Here is a 27,897-nt window from a genome sequence, read left to right as displayed (position 1 = left end):
AGCCAAGTTCCTAGATACAAATGTCAACTCAGACAAAAATCTAGACATATTTAGGTGTCATTTCCCCCAACCCCTGCAGCATGCACTTATCCAAATAAATGGTTGCCAGTCACTTTGAGGAAGGCCTGCTATGCACAGTTGCCGTGATGATAAAAGGTTCATCCCCTTGAGGACCCAACCTCCCTTCAGTCATTGAGTTCTGGATTTGAAAACTGGTCTAGAGATCATGCCATTTTATTGAAACAGCTACCCTCAGCCTCCTGGTTGTCCATCTTTGGCTTCTTCCCATTTTATATGTTGATCACTACCCTTGATGGCTGCCGATCTTTCTTGCCCTTGTGATGCCATGTTCTATTAACCTTCTTCATAGCTTTCTGCAGGTCAGCTCCTCTTGGTTGATGCTCTGACATTGCTGCTCATTAGAATTTGTTTATGATGGCTGAGCACTGCCATGTAGGTTTTGTAATATCATTTCATGAGCCTATCATCTCCCCTTGATAACGGGGTCTCCTTATCTCTAATGATGGGTCTTTATTCAGTCCTGTCCTACACAGGAGAGCCACTACTGAGCTTCCTATTGATACTGGTGCCCCTCTGACCGGTGCATTCTCTATTGCTTTAGACAGGGGAGCACCCCCCCGGTCCTCCTACAAAACACAGTCATGTGGTGAGTTCTCCAGCCTTCCATTCATCACTCTGGCATGATCACCTTTGTGAGCCTTTTGATCTCTTCCTGCACTGTCTGCCACAGCAGTTCGATCTTGTCTGCTTCATTTGTGTGGGCCATAGCCTTCCCTGTGCTTCTAAGAGCCATCCTAGCAGTGTTTTGGCAGCAGCATCTGGGGCCCTTGCCATACTCCTCAATCCTGTATCCCGGGAGAGTGCTCCCCTATAAATTGTTCCTCCTTCTTCAACTTGATGTTCTGATTTCTCGCCTAACACCCTCAGAATGAAGTTCAGTGTATATTTCTGGGTCCTTCACCTCTCTCAGGAGTATAGTCCCTTTCCTGTTTACATCCATCCATCCATCCAGATATCCCCACCCCATTTCTCCCATCCCCGCTCCTTCTCCATCAGGTGCTTGACATTGCTGAGAATTAACCTTCTCTGCAGCTCTGCTACTCCTACTGTGAAGTCCTAGGACTGGTCCTCTACTGCAGAAGATGAGAGTCTTTCGATACCCTGCCAGAGAGGCGAGAGCCAACCAGCTCCACTGTCCCTCACCTTAGCCTCTACTCTCTGAGATCTCTGGCACTGACAGTCAGAGTCCTGCAGAGCAGGCTCTGGGGAAGTGCAGGAAGTATGAGGGGAGGGTGTTCTCTTGGATCAACACCTGTGGGGGGAGGGAGGGAAGCAAGAGTGGGAAGAGGGAGAAGTCAGACTGTGATTTAGCCAGCCAGCCCCGCATGGAGCTTTGGAGCTGGGATGGCCCTGAATTCAGGCAAGGGGCTGCAGCCTTCACAGTCTGCATCAGCCAGTCACTGGATGCAGACAGCCCCAGGGAAGATGCAACCTTGGGTGAGGCGACTTTCTGCAGCCCAGCTGAGAGCAATCTCTGGAGGGAAATTCGGCTGTGAGCAGTGTCGCTGGGCTTCCATGGTGGCCACTTCACCCAGTCATCCCCTAAATCTTATCTGATCCCAGCCTCCCTGCACTTCCAGCCCCACTCTCCTGGCTCCTCCCTCCCATATGTGCCTAAAGGCTTCCTTTATGAGAGCAGCTTTTTTCCAAATTGCTTTGCTTACTCAAGGATCATTGAAAATTAACTGTGGCTAATGTTATTTAAAAAAAAAAAAACACTTTTATATTTATCTTTGTTTATTTATTTGGCTACACTTGGTCTTGGATGTAACACATGGGATCTTTAGTTGCAGTGTGTGGGATCAAACCTGGGCCCTGTGCATTGGGAGCATGGAGTCTTAGCCAGTGGACTACCAGGGAAGTTCCTGCTAAAGTCATTGAATTCACTTCTTTTTTTTCAGTTTTATAAAAGCCTTTTCCTTCCAGGAATTGCCATTTGGTTTCTGAGATATGAGCATGATATCTGTAACGCGGAAATAGCAGTGTTTTTAACACGGCACTTTAGAGTTCTAAAACGTGTTCACACAATTTTTTATCAGTTTAATTGAGGTATAATTTATACACAGGAAAACATTGTGTAAATGAGTTCTGACAAATGTATACCATCTTCCCAATCAAGATATATAGCATTTCCTTCACCTCCAGAACATTCTTTTATATGCCTGCTCATTCAGCTCCCTCCACCCCATCCCTCGGGTAACCACCCATCTTATTCTGACACTAGAGATTAGTTTTGCCTATTGTAGAATTTTACCTGAAATACTGCAGGACGTACAGAAAGGCTTCTTTTGTTCAGCGGGAGGTCTGTGAGCGTCACCCATGGTGTAGTTTGTTTCTTTTTACGGACAGTAAATTCCGTTGTATGGATATGCCACAATTTGCTTCTCCATTCATGCAGGTGGTGCTAGTGGTAAAGAACCCGCCTGCCAATGCGGGAAACAAGAGACACAGGTCCGATCCCTGGGTCAGGAAGGTCCCCTGGAGGAGGGCATGGCAACCCACTCCAGTATTCCTGCCTGGAGAATCCCATGGACAGAGGAGCCTGGCGGGCTACGGTCCGTGGGGTTGCACAGATTCAGACACGATTGACACGACTTAGCGTGTATACACGCAGTTCTTAGAGTTTACAGTAAATGGGTGTGACCCGTACACAGCCATGCAACCTTGAGTAGCTAGGAGGGGGCTCCATGAGCCAGGAAACCAGATCTCACTCCAGCATCACTTAACCAAAGAGCCCTGGGAAATGGTGCTCTGGCCAAATAACTGGTGCATTTGGTAATTTCTTCCAAGGTATGTATTTTTCTAGAAGATTCTCTAGGCATTTTGTTTGGATGCTATTTGAGTTAGTATCCTGACAAGCAGTATTAATTTTCCTTGCTAATTCAGGGTAACAGTAATTGAGGGGCAGACCTGCAGAGGAGTGGGCTTGGGCACATGCATGTCAAATGGATTATATATCATGACATCAGACATTTCGAGAAAATTGCTTTTCCTCCCTGAATGCCAAGTCATAAATAATTTCAGGTTGGGAAGAACTCTGGTAAGCATGTGCTTGACTCCAGGGAATGGCCTGTAAATACTGTGAGCCACAGAATAAAAAACGAGAGGGACAGATTTGTGGGGTCACATCTTATCTGGATCTTGCTATAACTCTTTGCAGTTGATGCTGTGGGTGTCCCGTTCAGCTCTGCTTTCCCGGTGATGCACCCGTCACCTGCCACCATGAGTATGGACTGCTAATAGCTCACAGCTGCACCCTTAATTCAGAGATTTGACCTCAGCTGACAGGAGCCTCTTCCAGAAGGTGACGCCTCCCTCCCGGAGGTGGCCTGCAACCAGGCACACGCTGGTAAATGGGCTTTGAGGGCAGGGAACAAACCAACCAAGCCCTGATGTGTAGTATTGTCACATTGTCCAATGTCTGTGGTGTAACTGCTCCCACCATGGCCAATTCCAAGCTACCTTGCAAAAATAAACAAGTTGCTTAGGAGTATAAGCACGTGCAAAAGAAAAATGACCTTTAAAAGGCAAGGGAATGATAAACACAAAATTCAGTGCAGTGGGCATCCTGACCAGGCAGGATGGGGATGTTGGAGAGGGGCCAAGGGAATCTGGGGGATATTGATACTATTTAATAAAGCTGTGTTTCTTAAGCTGGGTGGTGAATGCCTGGATGTTTGTGTTCTTTTTCTTTATACCATGTACATTAGATGCTACATGTTTTCTTTTGAGTAAATGAAATATTTGGTGACAAAAGCAATTCTAAAGACGTCTTCTGAGCTTTGAACTTGTCTTGGCCTGCACATGTGGGGCATGGCTTTTTGGTAGAGACCAGAAGAAGCAGCTTGAAGGCTGGTCTTGACTCCCCCTGCAGCCACCCCCTGGGTGCGGCTGCAAACTTTACACTCCTAACAAGCTCTGAGTGTGGTCTGGGGGATGGAGATTCCTGTTTCTCTCAGAATGGGCAGCAGTAGGAGATGAGTAAGGGACTGTGGACAGAACTGCCCTGTGCAGTGCCCAGCTCTCATCAGGAATCAAGGGGAAGGCTGCCCTCAGGCCTGAGGCTGGATCTGCCCCCACCTCACCCAAAGCAGTTCTTCTTTTGAGCTGGAGGGGCTGTGAGAGCCAGACCACCCCTCGGTGTGATAGTGAGTGTGCGTGCTAAGTCACTTCAGTCGTGTCCCACTCTGCAACACTATAGAGCGTAGCCTACCAGGCTCCTCTGTCCAAGGGAGTCTCCAGGCAAGAATACTGGAGTGGGTTGCCATGCCCTCCTCCAGGGGGTCTTCCCGACCCAGGGATTGAACCCGCGTCTCTTAGGTCTCCTATATTGGCAGACGGGTTCTTTACCACTAGCTCTACCTGGGAAGCCTGTGATACTGAGAATTCGGATCTAAATTTGCCCCAGGTACTTCATAGGCTTGGGCACTCTGCTTTTCCTCTCCCATAGATGAGCTCCTGCCACCCTCCCCACAGTAACCGTTATCAAGCCATTCTCCATGAGAGGAGATGAAATACTGGAGCAGGTCTGGAACCTGCCAAGGCAGAAGATGGAGCCACAGCTTCCAGCAGGGGGGCTTGCTCCCAGAGTCACACGGTGCCCCCTCCATTCCGGTGCTGGCACCTCTGAGCAGCTTACAGCACTGTCCCCTCCAGCAGCCCAGGATCTCTTCACCAGAGGCTTCCTTCCCGGGGCTTCACTTCTGCTTGCAGCCTGGGCAGTGCTCCCCGCTGGGGAGGGAAAGACGGAGGCTGTGATCCAGACCTGGGTGCCCAGGGGCTCCTACCATCAGAACACAGCTGAGGGGTGGGTGGGGAGCGGTCTGCACACCCCCTCACCAGCTTATTCACATCACCCTGTCCTCTGGGAGACACAATTTCCTGTGGGCACAAAGCCACTGATTTCCTGCTATAGAGATGGTGAAACTGAGTCTGCAGGCCAGTGAATTGCTGCTGCTCGCAGGCTTGGTGGGGACTCTCACAGCTCAGACCTCCAGGGCCAGGCCACCTTCATTCATCTGGAAGCTGGTGCTGCAGGAAAAGAGGGACCACAGCCCAGGTGGAGGCAGCCAGGACAGCAGGCAGAGAGCCAAGGGGAGTCTAAAGAAAGATGTCAGGTTGGGAAGCTCACACCCCATGGGTGCACACAGATGCCTGAAGGCATCAGAGATGTTCCAGATGCTGTTTTGGATGAGGCCAGGGCTGAAGCTGGAGAGGAGTTAGCAAGGAAAATTCCCCTGCCCTGGAGTCGACCCCGAAAGAGGCCCTTTGGGGTGTGGGTGAGGGGCCAGGTGCTGAGGAGAGGGAGCGAGACAACCTGTGTCTCGCACTCAGCAGGACCCTGACTCCAGGCAGGAATGACTCTGTGAGAAAGCAGTGGTGGGAAGGAGAGCTGACCTGGGGGCCAAGGTCCACTTGGTTCAAATCCTGGCTCAGCCACTGACCAGCTGTGTATCCTTGGGTGGCTCCATGTGTGTGCACCTCCATCCACTTGGTTCAAATCCTGGCTCAGCCACTGACCAGCTGCGCATCCTTGGGTGGCTTCATGTGTGTGCACCTCCATCTCTTCGTGAGTCCATTTGGGTCAAAATGGCACCAACCTGGTGGGCTTCTGTAAGGGTCCAGAGCTTCTAGAAGGGTACCAGGAATCGACAAATACCCTCACTGACCAGGACAGCAGGGTCAGTGTGGGAGCAGAGCGAGGTCTTCCCTGGGTGGCCCCCAGGGTGGTCTCTGGGTGCTGTGGGAAAGTTGCTGAGATGGGAGACCCACCCCTCTAGGATCAGAGCTCCAGGGAAGGGAGGCAGGGGCCCCCTGCAGAGGGAGGGCACGTGTGGCAGGCCCCCACCTCGGATGGGGAGGGGCCGTATCAGGCACTCGGATCTCCGAGTAGCTCCTGCCCTTCGTCTGTCCACAGGCTGTACTGCCTGAGTCCTGCAGGCCCGAGGGCCTCGGTGAAGCTGGAGCCTGGGTCAAGGGTGATCCCAGGCAGCTGACATGATTGAGGGGCCACGGCACCCAGAGGCAGGCCAGCGGGGTCAGGCCAGGAAAGACCCAGACCCTGCATCAGTGCATCAGGCTGCTCTGTGTCAGATCCCTTCCCAAGGAGGAGAGGCCAGGGATATGGAAGCTGAGAGCAACATGGGGCTGGAGAGGGTATTCTGAGCAGGAAGGTGTCAACGTGGGGTCACAGGGCGTGACTAGCGGAGGTTACCCAGTGGAGTCGGGGGGCGGGTAGGAGTATGTGCTCTTGGACAGGGGGCTGTCACATGACCACGGATGGACACAGCTGAACTCAGCTTTCCCAGCTGCACACACAACTAGATGCCCTCACCTGGGGCTCTGGTCCCCAGCAAGGGCACTCACTGGGTCAGACCCTTTCTCCTTAGAGTCTCTTGTGCATTTCTCCCAAGGACTACTTGGCCCTGAGGGCCTGTCCCCCAAGAAGCCACAGATGTAGCACCGATTTAGCACAGATTTAGCTGTGTCCCGGACCACCTCCCTCAACCCCAGCCTTGGGCCAGGCCATCCCATCTACAGAGGTTCTGCCAGAAAAGTGCTTTCATTCCCCTGATTCACCAGCCGCCAGGATCCTGGGGGCCACCTTCTCAGTTCCCTGTCAGGGCTCCTGAACTAATGAGTCTTTTAATTGGTTGCTCAGAGAGAATCAAAGTGGGAAAAAATAGGCAAAGCAAATAAAACATTCCTTTCGGTTTTCCACGAGTTGGGCATGAAAACCTCATGGTTCTCCCATGAGACCCTGGACCACGGGTGCCCACCCCCAGGGGAGGGGAGAGGCAGCTGTGGGCACTGGACTGAACAGCCAGTGTCTGTTCAGACCAGCGTCACTGTGTCACTCAGCTGCAGGCCAGGGCATCCTCTGCCGACCCCCCAGCCCTCCCAGCCTCACCAGGGAGGGCCTGAGGATTTCATTATGAGCTCAGATTATCATCAAGTACAAGGGGGAGTTAAGGGAACGTTATAAGTGTTCCTTTTAATAATGAATCCTGTTTCCTCTTGCAGTTGGTTTTCTTGCAACAGATGCTGTTGCAGAAAGTGGAGCAAAATGGAAAAGACAAAAAGGCGAGTGATTAACTCGGCCCCAGAGCCTTACCGGCAGATGTCTGGGAGGGCAGGGCAGGGTGCCTGAGGCCCGCCCACCGCACCCTTGCCTGTGGCCCGCCCACCGCACCCTTGCCTGTGGCCCGCCCACAGGGACTCATATATTTGGATGATTCTCAGCTTGGCTCGTATTGGGGAAGCATGGAGCCGCCTTCCCGCTGTTCAATAACTGATGACCATTTTTCTCCAATTAAACTGAGATTGAAGGATCCTCAGACGTAGACACCCAAGGAAAATAATTAGTGCTTAAAATGTTAATTGTGCTCAGATGTGCCTTTGCCTCTGGAAGCTGTCTACAGGCGAGCGTGCAGGAAGGCAGTCCTTGGTGGGAGAGGGCTCTGCCACCACCCAACTGGGTGGTCTTCCCAGGAACCCCAGAGTGGGCAGTACCCCCTAGTACTCATCTTATCCACGTGAGGCCAGTAGTGATGACTCTGTGAGACCTGCTGTGAGCCCCTGCCTGGCCAGCCCACTGTCCCCAGACACTCGCAGGCAGTGTTGCCTCATGGTTAGAACAAAGGCCTGGAGTCAGACAGGTCTGGCCTGGCCGCTGGCTCTGCCACCGACAGGGCCAGCAGCCTGGATGCCAGCAACACAGGTAACCTGAGACTCATGCCAGGCCCCAGGTAAGTAATTCCAGAAGCATACCAGTCCCCTTTCATCAGGACTGGGAGGATTGGGGGTCGAGGGCTGTCGCTGTATTCTCTCCTCGGGGGCTATGCAGGCTGCTCCCCCCAAGAACGGTTCTTCCTCAGAGAGGAAGGGATGTGGGAGCCACCCACACCTCCCCCCCACCACGTTCCCACCAACCAGCTCGCCAACTAGGGGAGACGTCTCCCTGCCCCTGAGAGGATTCAACCCACCCCGGGTGCTTCCTGCTCATATATTTCCACATGTGCGCCCCAGTTCCTTTCTCTGTGGAGACGACATGCCTAAGAGGCTTAGGCTCCTTCATGCCGTGCATCCCAAAGAAATCCACTTAGAAATTCCGTGTTCCCTGATCCCCTACATAATAAGATTCCTTTATCTCTTGTTGTCATGGGAAGTATATATTAACTGATTAATATTAATGTGTTGGCCGATTAATATTAATACCAAGCCGGTTCGTACTTCACAAGGCAGGGCTCTTGATGAGCGCCGCGGAGCCCAGACAGCTGTCGGGTTTTGGCAGATCCCAGGAGAGAGGCTGACCCTCTCTGCTGTGCCTCATTACGGACAGCGTGTCATTAGCGTGTCTATCGGAGCTGGCATGGGAGTGTGTTTGGACTCTGAGCGTGGCAATTAGAATCCTTGCCATCCAAGACAGCATATTTTATCATTTAAATAGCATTTTCACATTCTCTTAACATATTTTCCCAGTAACATTGTTAAATTAGGTGATAAAAGGTTATTTCTTGCTTCTGAAGTTGAGATACATTACCATTACTCCTTAGCTGCCCAGGATTAGAAAGGTTTTGGTTTTCTATGTTCTGAAGTTTTCATTATCAAAGTTTACCAGACTTTATAAGACAGACAACACTTTTTTTGGCGGGGGGGCCTTTGTTTTCATCAAAGATGGACAGAAGCTTTGTCTCTCGACATCCTGGAGATTGCTCCCAGCGTTTGGTGGAAAGGGTCATGCCATCTAAGTTGAAGCAGCCAGGATGTACACTCAGGGCCCAAGGAGGTCAGAGGGGGTCCTGGGTTACCACGGCTGCTGTACCCTGGCCACCTCGTGAGCATCAGGGAAGCCAAAACTGGTCAGGGGCTGGGCTTTCTGTCCCTCTTGCTCCCGGGGAGGGCACAGCCCCAGGCGGCATCGCTGGCCAGTGGGGCTGGGCTGGAGCCTGCCTGTGTCTGTGTAGCTTCCTCATCCCCCCTCCAGCTACCCACCTGTCCAGTCCTCACCCAACCGCCACCTCAAGTCCTTTCCTTGAGTGACATGCACAGCCTGCTAGACATCAAATAGGTAACTAATGAGGACCTACTGTGCAGCGCAGGGAACTCCACTCAGCACTCGGTAATGACCTATGTGGGAAAAGAATCTAAAACAGAGTGGATATGTGTGTTTGTTGTTCGGATGCTAAATCGTGTCTGACTCTTTGTGACCCATGGACTGCGGCACACCCTGTCCTTCACTGTCTCCCAGAGCTTGCTCAAACTCATGTCCATTGAGTCAGCGTGGCCATCCAACCACCTCATTCTCTGCTGCCCCTTCCCCTTTTGCCTTCAACCCTTCCCAGCAGCAGGGTCTTTCCCAATAAACTGTCTCTTCGCATCAGGTGGCCAAAGTATTGGAGGTTCAGCTTCAAGTATATGTATATATATAGTTGATTCACTTTGCTGTACACCTGAAACTCACACAACATTGTAAATCAACTCTGTGTGTATGTTAGTCGCTCAGTCATGTCCAGCTCTTTGTGACCCATGGATTGTAGCCCATAGAGCTCCTCTGTCCATGGGATTCTCCAGGCAGGAATACTGGAGTGCGTAGCCATTCCCTTCTCCAGGGGATCAACTATACTCCAATTAAAAAATTGTCTTAAAAAAATCCCTTTCCTGGACCTCAACCCATTCGCCCACTATCCATGTTCCATCCATGTCCCCCATCCACCAACTGTCTCCCCACCATCCACCACCACCACCCACATGCCATCCTCTGCTCATCCCACCACTATCTGCTGTGCCACTCACATGCCATCTCCCATCCATCACCTGTGCTGCGTCACGTCTGATGTGGAAGACATCCTGTGTGTACCACATGAGCTTCCCCCACCCCACTTTCCCCACCCACACCTCCCAGTTAAATGTGCCATGAGCAGTGGCTGGGGCCAATACCTGGTCGATACATCACTTTCCCCCAGTGCTCAGCATCCCTGAGTTGCCTCTTGTCATGACCTCCAATGGCATGCAGTCTTTGATGTGGCACTGTAGGCCACTGGGTTCTTCTGAGAACAATCCCTTTCTCTAGAAAGAGAGTGCATGGACCAGAAGAGCCACTGTGTTCCCATGCAATGAGCAGATGTTGTTTAGTTGCTAAGTCATGTCTGATTCTTTTGCAACTCCATGGACTCTAGCCCGGCAGGCTAAGAATACTGTTAGTGGGTTGCTGTTTCCTTTTACAGGGAATCTTCCCGACTTAGGGATCGAACCTACATCTCTTGCATTGGCAGGTGGATTCTTTACCACTGAATCACAATTGTAGCCTGAGGGATGAGCAGACGACTCCCCAAAACTTGACCCCAGTCCAGCCTCCTCCCATCCACCTTTTCCCCAGTTTGACGCCAGGGACAGGATCCGTTTTACCAACGTGAAGGCTTGTGCTCTCACAGATTTCTGGCCAGAAGGGAGCTTCATTTGGGCCTGTGGAAATGGTCCAGGTTGCTTCGTGGCTGCCCCTCGAGTGTTCCCTCTCTTGCGTGCCATCTCCAGCCTCTGCCCTGCCCCCATGCCCAGACACTGGGGGCACGGGGGATAGTGTCTCTGACTTCAGCTGAGGACGGGAGCTGGGGAAGCAGGGCTATGGAATTCTTCCTGAGCCCAGGCTGGGGTCCTATCTAAGCCCTGAGGTTGACTTCAGTCTCTCTGAGCTCTCTTCTGCAGGGTGAGGTCTCTAGAGTGTGTGTTGGGCGGGGGTGGGAGGGGGTGTGTAGAGATGCCCTGTCTGCAGATCGTGAGTGAGAGATGCCAACGAGGGGCACCTGTCTGCAGTGGAATCAGCCCTCATTCTACCCAGGAGCCCTGCCCTGCAAAGTGATCCTAGCCTGGCCCAGCCAGGTCCTCTCTTTACCCAAGACAGGGCTGCAGACGGGAAAATGGCCCCAGTGTGTCCAGATGCTGTTTGATGCGCAGAGGAGCAATGTTGCCTCCAGAAGCATGCATGGATTCCTGGGCCCCGACCTCAGCTGGCGCTTGTTCTCAATCGGAGAGGGTGGATTCCTGGGCCCCGACCTCAGCTGGCTCATGTTCTCAATCGGAGAGGGTGGATTCCTGGGCCCCGACCTCAGCTGGCGCTTGTTCTCAGCCTGGGTGCAGCAGGGCAGACAGTGGCTGAAAGCTGGAGATGATATTCTCAGGATGTCCACCAACCATGAGCCTCCCCCAGTACCCAGCACGATGGTACCTCCCTGTGAGTTTCTAACTCTTCCGAAATCTCTGCCAACTCCAGCCACAGATTCTCACACAAGCCTTGGGCATTCAAAGCCTGATGCCCGCCTATCCAGGTGCCCCTCTGCCTGATGCCCTGTGTGTTCTGGGCACTCCCTGCCCCACATATGCTGTTACACAGCAGCCCCTCATTCTGTAATCACCTCCCTAACAGAAAACATGCTCGTCGCTGTTGTAAGCATCCCTGGTGTGATTTATTGCCATCATCACAATATTTTGTTTGGAGCTGTAAACCTCCAGACAATAAATCAAGTCATTAGAAGGAATGACGTTTAATCCTGCAGAAAAAGCCTCAGTGGGCTGAGCCGTTCTCACCCAGCCAGCGAATCATTCATTCTAGAGAGGATGGGTGCAAACACGCTAACACGTTTGGGCCCTCATCTCTGCGGCACACAGATGTGGAAGAATGGAGGCCTGAGTTGGGCTGCTTTTGTTTTGTGGAATTGCACATTCTCGACTGTAAAGTGATGCCCAAAACACGTGCCTGGCAATCCAGACAGGAGTCTTAATTCAGAAAGAAATGCACACAGCCGGGAGGGGCCAGGTCTGTGCCTGTGATCTGTGCTCGTCGTCCTGAGAGCAGCTGCTGGTTGGACTTCAAAGGAAGCAGAAAAACAGCTCAGAACATCTTCTTCAGCTCTCTGTTCACAGTGACCCTTGCCACCCTTCGAGCAGCTATTACACAGGGACCATGTTCTCTTTGCAAAGTGGGCAGGTCTAATTTCCAGGGCTTTGCTGCTCAGTCGCAGGCCAAGGCTAAGAGGAGAACTGAGTCTTGAAGGGAATGTTCAAGGACCTCAGACAGTGCCTGCCAGGAATCCGGCAGCCCCTGCCGCACCCAGGAAAACAGACATCACATTCCCTGCAAAGGGTGCCTCTCAGAGTTAACATAACATCCCCCAAATGCTAGGAGGATCAGATGTCTGTGCTCCCCAGGACGGCCTGGGGATGCTGTGGTCAGCCTTTTGTCAGCCCAGTGTGGTCCATTGCTGGTTGGACCTCTGGGTGCTGAGCTGGGAGGAGCCAAGGGCTGGCCAGCCAGAAGGAAGAGGAAGTAGGTTTTAGCCAGGTAGTCAGGGAAGGGGCATCTCCACAGCCAGCCATGGCCAAGGTCAGGATTAATGCCTTACCTCTTGGAAAAGTGATAGCCACTCAGTTGTGTCTGACTTTGCAACCCCACGGACTGTAGCTCACCAGTCTCCTCTGTCCATGGAATTCTCCAGGCAAGAATACTGGAGTGGGTAGTCATTTTCTTCCCCAGGAGATCTTCCGGAACCAGGGATTGAACCTGGGTCTCCTGCATTACAGGCAGATACTTTACTGTCTGAGCTGCCAGGTAATCCCTAAAAGTGTTAGTCACTCAGTCATATCCGACTCATTGCAACCCCATGGGCTGTAGCCCACCAGGCTCCTCTGTCCGTGGGGTTCTCTAGGCAAGAATACTGGTATGGGTATCCATTCCCTTCTCCAGGAGATGTTCCCAATCCAGGGATCCAACCTGGGTCTCCTGCATTGCACGTGGATTCTTTACCATCTGGGCCACCAGGGAAGAAGAGCTGACCAAATCCTCAGGTCAGAGACTTTCCTGAGCTGCTGGTGGCCCAATCCTTGACTGGACTGACTCCACTTCCAAGGCCCTGTCTTGGGGTTCGGGTTAGCTGTGAACTGCATCTCTCCAGACCGATGGCAGAAAACACTTGGGTTGACTGCCAGGGTCCCCTGCTTGCCCTTTGCCATCTGTGAGTCACCAGGAACTCCATTCTGCTCAGGGACACAGAAGATGATCTCTGAAATGCTGCTGCCCCTTGAGGGTCTCAGTTGGGCTGGAGGAGACCCTGGAGACAGGATGGGCCTGGGTGGTGCTGGAATCAAGGCCAGGGACCCCTCTGGGCATGATCAGTGGCCATGCATGGCCATCTGCGGTACCCTGCTAAGGACCAGTGCTTCCATCTCGGAGCCCCTGGGCAGCCCTTTGTAGGAACCCGACTCCCCAAGGGGGCCTGGGGCGCCTCCCTCACTGAGCAGCCCCTGCAGCAGCTGGGGGCTGGGGGACGCTTCAAGGAAGCATCAGCTAGAAGGATTTGCTTTGTGGCTTTTCAGAGTATCACAAGCAACAGCTGTGATGGGTCTGACAGCCACAGACCAGCTCAGTAATTGACGCGGCGGCCGGATTGTCACATCCAGAAGCCGGCCAGAACCAGACCGATCATTATCTTGCGGTCGGGCCACCGTGGTAATGAGGCTGCCCCATCGGCAGCCTCTGATGACCTGACTCGGCTCCAGTGAAGAAGCGTCTATCACAGGCCTGGGCCAGTTGGTGTGGTTGGCATTCTTCCTGCAAACAGGCAGCCCCTTGGTGGGCCTACTGCAGCCTCGGGCTCCAGAATGACTCCCTCATTTTTATTTTCTGGTCACCCCCGATGGAAATTCATAATATTTAAGCCAAATTAGGCCCTTTCCTGCAGAGCTGGCTGGAGAGCGGTCACCAGGGGCCCTGACAGCCAAACAGGAGGAACATTACATCCATCCATTTAACCTGGCCACGGCCACTCAGAGCTGAAGCTGTGGCTCCCCACAGGCTCAGGACAAAGGCAGGACTCGGGCCAGGCTCACTGCTGGGGCTTCAGGTAACTGGCTGCCTCAGCCCTGCTCTCTGTCCTCGGAAAGTGCTGGTCCCACACTGTCAGTGATCCCCCTAGAGCCACAAGTGTGCCCCCACTTATGCACCTGCTAACCCTGGCCTCCCTTCTTCCCCCTCCTTCAGCTGTAAATCCATCTAGCTGATGCTTCCTTGACATGCTCCCCCCACCTGCTGCAGGGCCACTCGGTGAGGGAGGCACCTCGGGCCCCCTGGAGGAGTCAGGTTCCTACAAAGGGCTGCCCAGGGGCTCGGGGATGGATACGCTGGTCCCTAGCAGGGCACCCCAGATGGCCGTGCATTGGCAATCATGCGGATCGTGGATGCCTGCCATTGGGAGACCCATCGGCATCTCAGACTCAGCGAGGATCTGCCTCCCTTTGTGGGAAGGGGCATCAGCATCCACCCACTGCTCAAGTCAGAAGCCAGCATCCCTGACTCTGCTCCCAGTCAGTCCCCAGGTCCTGCTGATGCACGGAGCCGGCTGGTACCAGCCCATGAGGTCCCAACTCCACATTCACACCTGTAGCTTGGAATCTGCCATGGTAGGAGTATTTATACCATGGAAATCAGCAAACAGTACCAATTAGGCTCCTCCCCACCCCCACTCCACCACCTCCAGGGCCAGTCATTAAACCTTAACCAGCACACCCTCTGCTGACTATTCCTCCTGAAATAGTCTTCACATCTTTCTCCACTTTCTTTAAGATTTTTTTTAAAGGACCATCTTTATTGAATATTACAATACTGCTTCTGTTTTATGTTTTTTGGGGTTTGGGGGAGTTTGGATGTGAGGCATATGGGATCTTAGCTCCCCAGTCAGGAATCAGATCTGCACCCCCTCCATTGGAGGGTGAGATCTTACGCACTGGACCACCAGTGGGTAAGATCCCTTTTCCGCCACATTCTGCCATCCTCATCTGGGTCCAGGCCTCAGACATCTCCGCCTGAACAATGGCAACATTTGCTGACCAGACCTTCTGCTCTGTTTTCAACTCTTCACCTCAGAATGACCCTTAAATTCACAATAATGCTCAGCTTAAACCCCTTCTAGGCTTCCCCTCAGGCCTTAGGAGAGAAACGAAGGACCTTCTGCCTTTGCCAGAACCATAAGGCCTCTGCAGCCTTGGTCCAGCCATTTCTTGACACCCTTCCATGAACCCTGATGTCACGGTGCAAGGCCACCAAAGTCTGCCAGCAATGCCCTCGTTACCCACGTTTGGACTTAGTTACTCAGTCACATCTGACTGTTTGTGACCCCGAGGACTGTAGCCCACCAGGCTTCTCTGTCCATGGAATTCTCCAGGAAAGAATACTGGAGTGGGTTGCCATTTCCTACTTCAGGGGATCTTCCCGACCCAGGAATCGAACCCGCATCCCCTGTGTCTCCCTCTACTGCAGGTAGATTCTTTATCCACGGGACAATTGAAGAAGCCCACGTGCCAATTAATTGTCACTACCTGAGGGAGACCTCACCTGGTGCCCTGGGGTTGCTGGCATCCCCCACCACATTCTGCCTACCACATCCTAAAGTGCCCCATCACACATGGAAGGCAGCTGTTCAGTGCCTCACCTTCTCACTAGACTGAAAACTCCATGGGGCAGGGCCACGACTGTCTTGTTCATGGCCAAGACGCTGTCACCGGTGCCTAAGACACTGCCTGGCACACGCCGTGCTTCAGGTCTCATACTGCACGGGAGGCGGGATGGGGCCGCCAGGGGCTGCTGTGGCTGTGCTGGCGAGTGTCGTGAGCTGGGTTCTTTCTCGTCTGCAGCAGCATTCACTCACCCCTGCTTATCCTTCCAGGCCCATGGGTGTTGAATACGTAAAAGGAAGAAAAAAGTGGGACTTGCTTAAAGTGTGTGCCACATGCTCTCAGAAACTGTGCCTGGATGTGAACACACCCTCCCCGCCCAGCGCAGGCCACAGCACACAGCAGGAAGCACACAGGTGCCCTCGCGGTGGAACACAGCACAAGACCCACCAAGTCCCGCTCCATGCGACGTGCACACACGGCGGAGCAGCTGCGTGTGCATGGCATGTGCATGGCGTGTGCACGGGGGCCACCCCCCCCCAGACACGATGGAGTCACCCCAGGCTCGGACAGAGGAGAGCCTCAAAGTGGGAGCTGAGGACCCTCCCCCGACAGCAGGCGGGTACACAGAGGATGCTCAGGGACACCCCTCCCCCAGCCGGGTGGTGGGCGGCAGCACAGCAGGGGGCCTTGCAGACCAGCTAACTGCCTGGCTGGTTGACTGACAGGAAGCTCCAAGGGAATTCACAGCCAAGGCTGAGCTGACAGGGAACTACTCAGTTGAATCGTGGGTCCTAATCACAGAGGCGAGGGGATGGAATCACTAAACAAAACAAGGAGCAGTCAGAGCCGTCAGGTGCCCGTCTGCCCAGGACGGATAGATTTCCGCTTCCCTCCCCCGCAGGCAGGTCCCAGAGTCCCTGCGCTGGTGCAGGAGCTGGGATCGGGGAAACCCAGGTGCTGCAAAGGTGCCCAGGTGATGGGACATCACGAGCCGGGGGCCTCCATCCTCTGAGCTCTCTCTGTGCCCAGCACCATGCATCACTTCATTTACACATTTGCAGACCCACAAGATGGGTATTTTCATCCCCTTTTCCAGATGAGGACACTAAAGCTCAGGGAGGTTAAGGTCACAAAGCAGTGTTCTCATTTTTTTTCCTCTTTTTACATATACTGCCTCGTGTGTTCGTGGTCAGTCATGTCTGACTCTGCGACCCTATGGAGTGCAGCCTGCAAGGCTCCTCTGTCCATGGGGTTTTCCAGGCAAGAATACTGGAGTGGGTTGCCATTTCCTCCTCCAGGGATCAAATCGATGTCTCCTGCATTGGCAGGAGGTTTCTTTACCACTGAGCCACCTGGGAAGCCCTTTAAATATACTGAAAGTGAAAGTCACTCAATCATGTCCAACTCTTGCAACCCCTTGGACTGTAGTCCATGGGATTCTTCAGGCCAGAACATCCCCTGAAGTTCTCCAGGGGAACTTCTCAACCCAGGGATCGAACCCAGGTCTCCCGCATTGCAGGCGGATTCTTTACCAGCTGAGCCACAAGGGAAGCCCAATATACTGACCCTTTGTTAAAAGCTGTGACTCGGGGTGCAGTCTCTCAGTTAAGGGAGAGGAAACCCTTGCTCAAGTCTGGGCCAAGGGTCAGGGGTCACTGTGGGATCCCACTGTGAGTTTGGGTGTCTCAGAACAACTTGAAGAAGCTCCCCCACCCAGAGGCTGAGGCCAGAGGACAGGGCCCTTCAGGGCCACCCACTGTCCTGCCTGGGAGCACGTTTGGCCTGACCCCTGCCTTTCCCCAAGGTCCAGGTTCTGACCCCAGAGCCATCCATCTTTGGGGTCCAGCAGCAACCGGCACCTTTGTCTGGGGCCCCCCTCTCTCCTGGAGCCCCATTTTCGTGCCCTGGGCCATGGGGGCAGAAGAGGTGGCAGGGCTGTGCTCTGAGGCCCTAGCAGAGAATCTAATGGGTTGAATGTCCCAGTGAACACAAGTGAGAATTTAAGGCCCTTTGGTGAGGCTTCTTCCATTTGAATTCTGTGCCCTGATCCAAGCTGCCCTCTAATTGCTGAGAGTGTTTAAACTTCCGTTTTGCATCAAATCTGCATATATTAACAACCAGCCCAGAGGAACAGAGCAGCTCACAAGTAGGCAGGCAGAGGCCAGAGGGGGTTTGGGAGGGCTTGCCCCTCCAAAGGGCAGAGCCTGAGCTGGTAGGAAGAGTCAGAGGAGGAATGGCCACCATGGGGGCCCAGAGGCAGGCCCAGCCAGGGGCCCCCCAAGTGGCAATGGGAGGCAGCCAGCTGAGTATACCCAGACCCCCAAATCCCGCAAAGCCTGGGTGGGTGGACAGACCCTCCCCAGGCTGCCAGGCTGAGCTGGAGAAGCCCAGCTGGGGGTTGGTGGACTCCAGCCAGAACCCTGGAGAAGCCCAACACCCATCCCCCACTCCAGGGCCAGCTCTCAGTTCAGGCAACATCAGCTTTTCCACAAGCATTTATTGAGCTCCTGCTGTGTGCCAGGCCTCGTGCCAGACTTTGACACAGTCCTTGTCCCAAGAACACAGAGAACTAACACAATCTTTTGTCACTGATGGGGCCACCCAATCCTGCAGTGAAAGTGTTTCCTCACCTCCTCTAGGCTGTTCCAGCCAGTGCTCTTAAAGCCCCCTGAACTCACTCCCCTCTCCCCCATTATGAGTTTGAATTGTGCCCCACTTCCCACCAAATAGGTTGAAGTCTCAAACTCTAGTACCTGCGAAGGTGACCATAATATATATAGGGTCTTTGCTGATGTCATCAAGATGAAGTCATTAGGGTGGGCCCTAATTCAGAATGTCCAGGGCCACCTGGTGTGAACAGCTGACTTGTTGGAAAAGACCCTGATGCTGGGAAAGATTGAAGGCAGGAGGAGCAGGGGACGACGGAGGATGAGATGGTTGGATGGCATCACTGATTCAATGGACACGAACTTGGGCAAACTCTGGGAGATGGTGAGGGACAGGGAGGACTCGCAGAGTCGGACACGATGACTAAACAACGAAAAAATTCAGAATGGCCAAGGGAGAAGAGACAAGTAGACAGGTACATAAAATAATCATGTGAAGATGGAGACGGGAGGACTTCCCTGGTGGCACCATGGTCAAGACTTTGCCTTCCAATGCAGAGGATGTGAGTTCAATCCCTGGTTGGGGAGATAAGATCCAACATGCCTCCTGACCAAAAGACCACAACATAGAAGCAATATTGTAACAAATTCAATAAAGACTTAAAAAGATGGAGGCAGAGATTGGATGTAAATTGCCACAGCCAAGGAACATCTGGGACAGCCAGATAGCTAGACAAGGCAAGGAAGGAGGCTCCCCTTGAGCATTCAGAGGAAGCAGGGCCCTGCTGACACCTTCATTTCAGACATCTGGCCTCCAGAACTGTGAGAGAATAACTTTTTGTTATTTTTAAACCAGCTAGCCTTGTGATACTCTGTTAGAGCAGCCCTGCCTGGAGAACCCCAGGGACGGGGAAGCCTGGTGGGCTTCCGTCTGTGGGGTCGCACAGAGTCGGACATGACTGAAGCGACTTAGCGGCAGCAGCAGCAGGAAATTAATATACCTCTTGTGAGGGTCAAGTTTATATGTCAACTTGACTAGGCTATGGTGCCCAGAGAGTTGGTCAGGCACCAGTCTAGGTGTTACTGGGAGGGAATTTTTTAGACGTGACTACCTTTAGATCAATGGACTTCGAGTGGACTTCCCTAGTGGTCAGTGGTTAGCAGTCTGCTTGCCAATGCAGGGGATACAGATTTGATCCCTGGTCTGGGAAGATCCCACATGCCATGGAGTGACTAATGCCTGCACTGTAACTACTGAGCCCACAGCCTGCAATTACTGAAGTCTGTGTGCTCTGGGGCCTGCGTGCAGTGACTGCTGAGCCTGTTTGCTGCAAATACTGAAGCCCAGGCACCTACAGCTCATGCTGGAACAAGAGAAGCCAGTGCAATGAGAAGCCTGTACAAGGAGTAGCCCTGGCTCACCACAGCTAGAGGAAGCCTGAGTGCAGCGACAGAGACCAAGCACAGCACCCCCAATCCTTCTCATTAATTAAAAAGAAAAATAGACTTCCAGTAAAGCAGATTACCCTACATATGTGGGTGGGCCTCATCTAATCTGTTGAAGGCCATAGGAGGAAAGAAGGCAGGAATTCTGCCTCCAGACGGCCCTCAGTCCTGAGCTGCACCATCAGCTCTTCCCTGGATCTCTAGCCTGTTGGTCTGCCCTGCAGATTTTACCCAGCCCCCACAATTACAAGAGCCAATTCCTTAACATAATCCTCCTGCTATATGATATACAAATTATATATATATATATATATATCCTATTGGTTGTTTCTCCGAAGAACCCTGATTCAGAAACCTTTCAGATTTCCTGTGGAGTAGAGCCTGGCAGCTCCCTCGGGGCTTCTTCTCTGACCCCAGTGGGAAGGCAGTACATGTGCCCTGGTTGTGTTTTTTTCTTTCCTGCCAGCATCCCAGTTTCACACCCTGTAGCTCATCACCGCTTGTGTGAGGTCCTGCACACTGGCCAGCTGTGCAGCTGCCCCAGAGCAGGGAGGCCTTTCTCCTGCACACATGGTAGGTGTCTCGTTCTTTCTAACTGGGATGTGGAAACACTCATGCCCCAGAGGCAACTGACAGGGAACCTGGGGTGGGACCGATACCTGGAGGCTGACTCTCGCACCTGAGGGAACCAGGCTGCAGTGGGGGGTTTGCCTTCAATGTCCCTTCTGGCTCCCTCCAGCCTGAAACCCCTAAAGTTCCCTGCCAGATGGGCAGCATAAGTGGATGTGTGGGCATGGGGATGCCCACCACGCAGGCTCAGCCACTAGAAGAGCCAGGCTGTGGAAAAGGAGCCAAGGAACCCCGGCTCAGTGCAGAAACCTCTGGGGAATCCAAGGACCATGAGTCTGAAGCTCCTGACAGGTCAGGGTCTTTGAACTTCCACTCATACTGTGTGGCCTCTCCAGTTCTCTCCCATCTCTGCCCCACTTTGTGGGTCTGACTCCTTTGGGATGGCCATGCTTTCCCCAAGGTTCCAGTGTTTAGAGTGGCAGGACCCTCTCCCCACTGCCCATCAGGGCCCAGGGCTAGAATTTGAGCAGCCAGAATAGCAATCACTCTCCTTAAATGACCCACTTGGGGCTAAGGGGTCAGGGGCTCATGAGGCAGCCCTTTCTAAGTACTTGGGTCCTTTTTGGACCCTCATCAGTGTTGCCTCTCTACACAACCTGACTGAAAGACTGGTTTCCAACCCCTACCCCCAGTGGGTCCTGGGCATCCAGGATTGAGGTTTCTGAATGCAACCCAGCAGGTCTCCCTCTTGTGATTCAGAGAGGAGTGGTGGGCAAAGGACCCTCCCCCCAACAGCCCACATGCTTGAAACCTCCCCTCCCCAGCTCTGCCTCAGGTCCAGGCTGCCTGGCCTAATTATAGGAAACTGGCCTCACACACTCTCACATCAGCCTCTGCCTCGCCTTGGCAGGTAACCAGAGAGCTTTTTCAGCCAGACGCTCAGAAGAAAACCTTCAGCCAATGAAGAGCTCACAGTGTGGAGCACAGTTGGCAGCCTCAATAACTCACGCCTTGTTTATTCTCACCGATGCTCACTCTTATCGTACTGCATGTGTTTCAACCGCTCTGCGAATGTCCTCTGTCCAGAGAGAGAAAGTGGTGGTTTATTTCTTACTGTATGGGGGGAGAGGGCTCCCTTAAAGGTTGTTAATATTATGCTGAAGGTAGAGGACAGGAGATCAGACACTGAAAGGAGAGTGCATACACGACTGGCCCTGGGGGTTCCTGTCACAGAGTGAGCGTCGGGGACAGGAGATGAGAGGCAGCATGGTGACATTGGATGGAAGAGAGGGCGGGGCTGTGGCTTTTATCTATGTTGTACACCTTCTGGGGGCTTGGCAGGTGGTCTTATAGTGAGGCCAAGTCCCCTCCAGGTTCCCCATGGCATGGGTTCCAGGGCCCCTGGTGGCAGTACTTTCCTGGTTGTGCAGTAGAGGCACGCCCCTGCCTGGCTCCCCAGAGCTGTCCAGGGTCCTGAAATTCAGTCCTCTGGGGAATGCACAGACTGCCCACCCACCCACCCAATTCTCAGATGCCCAAGACATCTCCTAGCTGTCACATCTTAGAGCTGCAGGTGGTCTTTGTTTCAACCTTTATCTGAGCAGTGGATATAGAGCTACTTCCTTGATGGAAAAAGTAGGGACACTTAGCCTGTGGCCAATGGGGCCATTTCTGTTACACTCCATTGTTAAGTTTCTTTATTCCAAAGTGGCCAAATGGGATGGGCTCACAGTCTTTGCAAACAAGCTGCCATAAGTTTAAGGGTCATGACCATTCAGCTTGTGGCAAACTCAAGCTCCATATAAAATCTGTTATTGGGTTTTCCACAAGGTAATCCTTTTTTTCAAAGGGGGCAATTGCGGCCAGGTTGGCTTTGTTGGGGAGAAGTGCCCAAGAGGTCAGGAGACTCACGCAGCCCTGGGCTCTGTCAGGAAGGACTTTATCGCCGGTCTGCGCTCAGAACTCTGGCCTGACCAGCCTTGGAAAGCCTTTAGGCTCAGGGCCCTCTTGTGAAGTCTGCACAGATAAAAATGGGTCAGGCCTCACAGTCCACCACCCTCCAGGCTGAGGGAATGGTGCCAGTGGGAGGTCACGGCTGTAGTGTGACCTCTGTAAGCACATCCTTGTCTCACTTTGCCTGCTGGCAAGATGCCTTCTGTAAGTGGCCCCTCAGCCCCACTCTCAGCCAAATCTGGCATGACTCATTTGCTCCAGAAAAGGAATATAAATAAGCACCATTGCACCTTGACAAGCTGACAGGATTGACAAGCAGAGTAAATTCCCGTATCTGAGACTCTGAGGAGAGGTGATTTAACAGAGCCAGCTGCCGTCACCAGAAGAAAATAATTAAGGAAACCCGGCAATGTGGAGGAAAACTGAGTGTGCAGAGGAGCCCTTCTGGTGGAGGGATCTGTGATCATCGGCTGCAGGAGGAAACCCGCAGGTATCAGCTGGAAATGAGCTTAGGAAGCTCATGCTGGGGACAGGCCACATGAAGAGACGAGAGAGTGCAGCGGGGGTGGGAGGTGGCTAGCCAAGGGAAGGAGGCTGTGGGCTGACTGGGGGATCCTGGTGAGGGGCTTAATTCTAGAGGCTTCTGCCTCAAGGTCAAGCACCCACTGCTCACATCCCACCCTCCTGAGGGGTGCAGTCAGTTCTACATGGAGCTTGCCCCTCTCCATGCAAGAGTCAGGAAGGCCTGTTCCAGAGCTGACCCCTGCACACACGCACACATAATGCTTATAAGCTGGGGGATGCCCAGAAAGGTGTGGACACTCTGCCCTTTGCCCAGGGAAGGGCCAGTCCCTGGACAAAGAGGTCATAGAAGAACACTGCGGCAGAAGAAAAGATGCAGTGTGACAAGCTATGCCTTCACTTGCACCTCTTTGGGGTCTTGGGAAAGGTCCTGGCAGGCTCAGGGAATTTAGGTTTCCCAACCCAGAGGTGACCTCACATCCTCCCACCCTCACTTGCTGATGAATGAAGAATTGTGGGCACATCCTCAGACTGAGCAGTGTAAGGCCAGGGTCATAGCAGGGGCTGAACCTGTAAAACTGGACCTCACAAGGAATCGGCAGAGTCCCTGGGTCAGGGACAGAGAGCCTGGGTATCCCCTGGCCAGCTGGGCTCCAGACACTGGACCTCTGCAGAGTACACAGACACAGCAGGGGAAGTGTCTGCAGAACAACCCCCACCCCACCCCCAAGCAGCAGCCAGAACTCAACCAGGTATGGTTTATGCAGTGCCCACTGTGCCAGCTGGGAGCTGGAGCTCTCTGCTTGTTTAAAGGATCGTTGGTTCTGATTGTGACTGTGGCTTGTGGGAAACCCTCAGAGAAGCCATGTCCATTCACATGGCACGGAGGCGGGAAGAGCCCAATGCTTCCATGGCCCGGTAGGGATGGGAAGGAGGCCAAGACTTCTAAATAGCACCGCCTCCTTGAAGGAAATCCTCTCATCCTCACAGGACCTACCTTCAGATGGGCCAAATCCTCTCTTCTTGGCCAAAGATTTGCCTCTCCAAACCTTACTTGTCCTGAGTGACCCCAGCGCCAGTGCCGACAAAGCACCTCCTTGGTGGGGGCAGAGGGGATGATCCAAGGTGTGGCTAGTGACGCACTGATCTCTCTCCATCTCTCCCTAGTCCCCAGTAAGGGCTTGCCGGGTGATCAGTCACTATTTGGGGCTCTCCTCAGCCCTTTGGAGGAAACCAGGGTGGGCAGAATGAGATCAGCTCACCCTAGAGCTCCAGGACCAGCTAGGGGCCCAAATTGCAAAGCAGATGCTGAGGTGAAGGAACTTTCCAGAGCCAGTGGGGAGGCCCTAGTCCAAGAGGAATGAGTCCACTCCCAGACCTGTGTGCCAAGTACAGACACAAGTGTGCCATATTCACGGAGCCAGGGCATAGAGAGAAGATGGAGAGATCTTCCTGAAGCGCCCCTCCATGTGTCTTAATGACAGTGTGAGGTGGGGGCAGCCTGTGAGGTTCTCAGCTGCTCCATTGAGCAGGTATGAGGGCGGGGCACCTTCTGGACTCTCCAGGTCACACTAGGATGTAGGATGCTCAGAAGTTAACATCAGGTGGGAGCCAGTGGGACCAAGTCTTTGCTGCACCTCCACTCTCCACGTGGCTCAGGGAAGTGGAGGGGCACTTGGACCATGCCTTGCCTCTCCTCCTGGCCCCCTGAACTGTTTTTTCACCGAGCTCACACCAAGGGCCCTCCAGCCCAGGCACCCACAGTCAGGAACCTACAGGCAGGTTCCATTGCTTACAGGAGAGCACGTGGTACTTCCACTGCCAATACTATCCTCTCTGTTTGCTTTTTAGGAATAAAGTTCAGCATCAGGCCACAGCAGCCGCACAACGTGAGTTCTGAGAGTTTGATAAATCTCAGCATGGGCGGCTTGGGGAAGGTTGGGGAGGCCAGGGAAGAAATTCAGAGCTCACATTAAATCCATTCTTGGAAAGAAAAATGTGTCCTGCCTTTCCCAGGAGCCTTAGGAACAAAGCCGGGGACCTTGGACCCATGAATTTCCCTTTCCCGTGGATGGCGGCTCCTGCCTGTGCTAATAGAAGCGTTAAATCTGAGCCTGGTTCCTTCAGGCCACCAGCTCCCCCTTCGCCTCCTCGCCAGGAGGTTGTTCCTGGGAGACCTGCGCCATCTCGTGGCCAAAATAACACTTGCCCCCCACCCCCAACACACACACACCACGGCCCTCGAGGGGAGACGGGGCTCTGGGGACTGTATGCGAGCTCAGACCAAAGGGTCGCATCCTGCAGGGCCAGGCTGTCCCCTTCGCCCTCATTTGAGAAAAACCTCAGTCCACAGAGGAGGCAGGGACCCCGGCCTGGCGAGTGCCTGGTCCCGTGGGCGCCTTAGTGCCCAGCCGATCTGTCCACGCTGCTAACCACCTCTCTTCTTGCCCCAGGACCTCCCACCAGGCAGTTCCCAGGATGGTCCTTTTAAGGCAGCCACGGAGAGGGTCACCCGAGACTTGTCCAGCCGCGCCCCGCGGGGGCTGAGCCTGCGGATGTCCCAGGACCCTCAAGCTCAGCTAAACGTGGGGGCCCGTCTGCGACTCCGGCAGCGCCGCCGAAGGCTGCTCATCAAGAAAATGCCGGCCGCGGCGGCCCTCCCCGCCAACAGCTCGGCCGGCACGTTGGTCCGGCCGGCCCCCGGGGCCCTGGACGGCCGCTGGGCCAGCCTGCGCGAGACCCAGCGGGAGCGCAAGCGGGTGATGCGGGAGGCGTGCGCCAAGTACCGCGCGAGCAGCAGCCGCAGGGCGGTCACGCCCCGCCACGTGTCCCGCATCTTCGTGGAGGACCGCCACCGCGTGCTGTACTGCGAGGTGCCCAAGGCAGGCTGCTCCAACTGGAAGCGCGTGCTCATGGTGCTGGCCGGGCTGGCCTCGTCCACCGCCGACATCCAGCACGACGCCGTGCACTACGGCAGCGCCCTCAAGCGGCTGGACACCTTCGACCGCCAGGGCATCCTCCACCGCCTCAGCACCTACACCAAGATGCTCTTCGTGCGCGAGCCCTTCGAGAGGCTGGTCTCCGCCTTCCGCGACAAGTTCGAGCACCCCAATAGCTACTACCACCCCGTCTTCGGCAAGGCCATCCTGGCCCGGTACCGGGCCAACGCCTCTCGGGAGGCCCTGCGGACGGGCTCCGGCGTGCGGTTCCCCGAGTTCGTGCAGTACCTGCTGGACGTGCACCGGCCGGTGGGCATGGACATCCACTGGGACCATGTCAGCCGGCTCTGCAGCCCCTGCCTCATCGATTATGACTTTGTGGGCAAGTTTGAGAGCATGGAGGACGATGCCAACTTCTTCCTGAGCCTCATCCACGCGCCGCGGAACCTAACCTTCCCCCGGTTCAAGGACCGGCACTCGGAGGAGGCGCGGACGACAGCCCGCATCACCCACCAGTACTTCGCCCAGCTCTCTAACCTGCAGCGGCAGCGCACCTACGACTTCTACTACATGGACTACCTGATGTTCAACTACTCCAAGCCCTTTGCAGACCTGTACTGAGGGGCGGGGCCAGCCCCACCACTCACCGGTCCGCAGGGGCATCCCACTCCCCCTTGGGTCCTCACCTGGGAGCTGAGATGTACCCAGAGCAACAGGGCTCTGAGGAGGCTCTGAGGGTGGCGCAGGCCCTTCGGCGTGGGGGGGACAGAGGCCCAGGCCTTGGACCAGACCCTGGCCCTTGTCCCATAACCCCCTCCCATACTCCTCAAATAAGGAAGATGCTGGGGACTGGTGGGGCGGGCGGTGAGCTGGACACTCACTCCAGAGTCCCGGCTGCCCACACCCAGCTCCGTGAAGAGTCGGGATGGCCAGGGAAGTCTGAGGCCCAGCGGACGAGGGCCCCAGCAGTAAGGGATTTCCCTTAGCATTGCCTTGAACCAAACCGCACGGTTTGCAGCTTTTCTACGACCCAGGGGGGAGTTTCCCTTGGAATGAGGTTTGAAATAAAGCACATGGTTTCCAGAGCAGGGGTGTCTATACTTTGTGCGTTGGTGCGGGAGCACAGGGACCCTTCCCCGGGGCTCTCTGGGGCTCTTTCCCCCTTGGGAGGATGGTGGGAGCCGGGCGCCTGCAGGCCCCGCCCAGGGCCTGCGCAGAAGACGCAGCGGCCCCAGCAGTGCCGGTTCAGGGCCCGCAGTCGCGTCTCCACCCAGGCTCCCAAGGCCAGGACGCCACCAACGAGGTGCTGAGATCTCGGTACCGGCACACTTCATCCTGAAAGAAGACAGACCTGTCCCCGTGGAGGCCCTTCTATCAGTGCACTTTGGGGGGGCCTTCTGGGGACTGCCAGAGCACTGACAAGCTCTCTAGACCAACTGTCCTTTGGGGTTGCCCCTGCCGCCAGTGCTACACTGCACGTGGGTCTCAGGGGATGTGGCATTTCCAGGTGAGAATGATGCCACCCCGGCTTTCTTTTCTATTTTGTTTTATTGGCTGTGCTGGGTCTTTGTTACTGCGCACAAGCTTTCTCTAGTTGCAGTAAGAGGGTTATTCATTGCAGTGGCTCTCATTGCAGAGCTCGGGCTCTAGAGGACCCAGGTTCAGAAGTCATGGTGCACGGGCTTAACTACCCTGAGGCACTTGGAATCTTCCTAGACCAGGGATCGAATCCGTGTTCCCTGCATTGGCAGGCTGATTGTCAACCACTGGTCCACCAGGGAAGTCCTGTCTCTGGCTTTCTGAACCTCGGGATAAGCAGGGCTCCGGCCCATTGATGTCATCTGCAGACCCCGTAACACTGGCCTTGATCCCTGACTTCATTCATCCGACAGAACCACCTCAAAGCCGCCAGGGTTGCCCGCTCCTATTTGAACCAGCACTGACGGAGGGAGGGGAGAAGCTGTAGAGGAACCACCTCCTCCAAAAGCTTACACGGTCACCTGCAGAAATGGTTCTGAAATTGTCCAAAGCCAGGGTGACTATTGAAAGGTCTCAGAGAAAGTGTTGGAGCTCTGAGTGTGGGCATGACCGTGGCAGTTTGGGGGGTCTTGTTTTAATGGGAAGTGCAGCCTGGCTGTTTCTAGGGCCCTGTCTGTCTGTCAGACACTTTGGGTCTCATCCTTCTGTCAGCCTGTCCCCCAGCAGTCTGCCGCAGGTCCTCCCGGGTCTTTCTGTGGCCCATCTGCGGGTCCCTCCCAGGAGATTGCTCTCTGTCTGTTCCCATGTGCTAAGGGGGAATCTCCCAGACCCTGACAGGATGCTGCTGGTCCTCAGGG

At 54.3% G+C, this 27,897-nt stretch overlaps 1 protein-coding gene across 1 annotated transcript in view; it reads left to right on the top strand.

The window, feature by feature from the left end:
• CHST8 (carbohydrate sulfotransferase 8) overlaps nucleotides 1-26,641 on the top strand; it is a 73,151-nt gene extending 46,510 nt beyond the window's left edge. Inside the window, exons 2-3 of the mRNA XM_040253145.1 lie at nucleotides 24,474-24,511; nucleotides 25,076-26,641. Coding sequence (XP_040109079.1) covers nucleotides 24,474-24,511; nucleotides 25,076-26,182 — 1,145 coding nt within the window. The 3' untranslated portion in view covers nucleotides 26,183-26,641. The remainder of the gene's footprint in view (nucleotides 1-24,473; nucleotides 24,512-25,075) is intronic.
• The last annotated feature ends 1,256 nt before the right edge of the window (nucleotides 26,642-27,897 follow it).

Source organism: Oryx dammah, unplaced genomic scaffold (assembly GCF_014754425.2).
Source record: "Oryx dammah isolate SB20612 unplaced genomic scaffold, SCBI_Odam_1.1 HiC_scaffold_13, whole genome shotgun sequence".
Lineage (NCBI taxonomy): Eukaryota > Metazoa > Chordata > Mammalia > Artiodactyla > Bovidae > Oryx > Oryx dammah.
The sequence above is the reverse complement of the archived record's forward strand: the minus strand, read 5'-3'. Positions and strand labels throughout refer to the sequence as shown.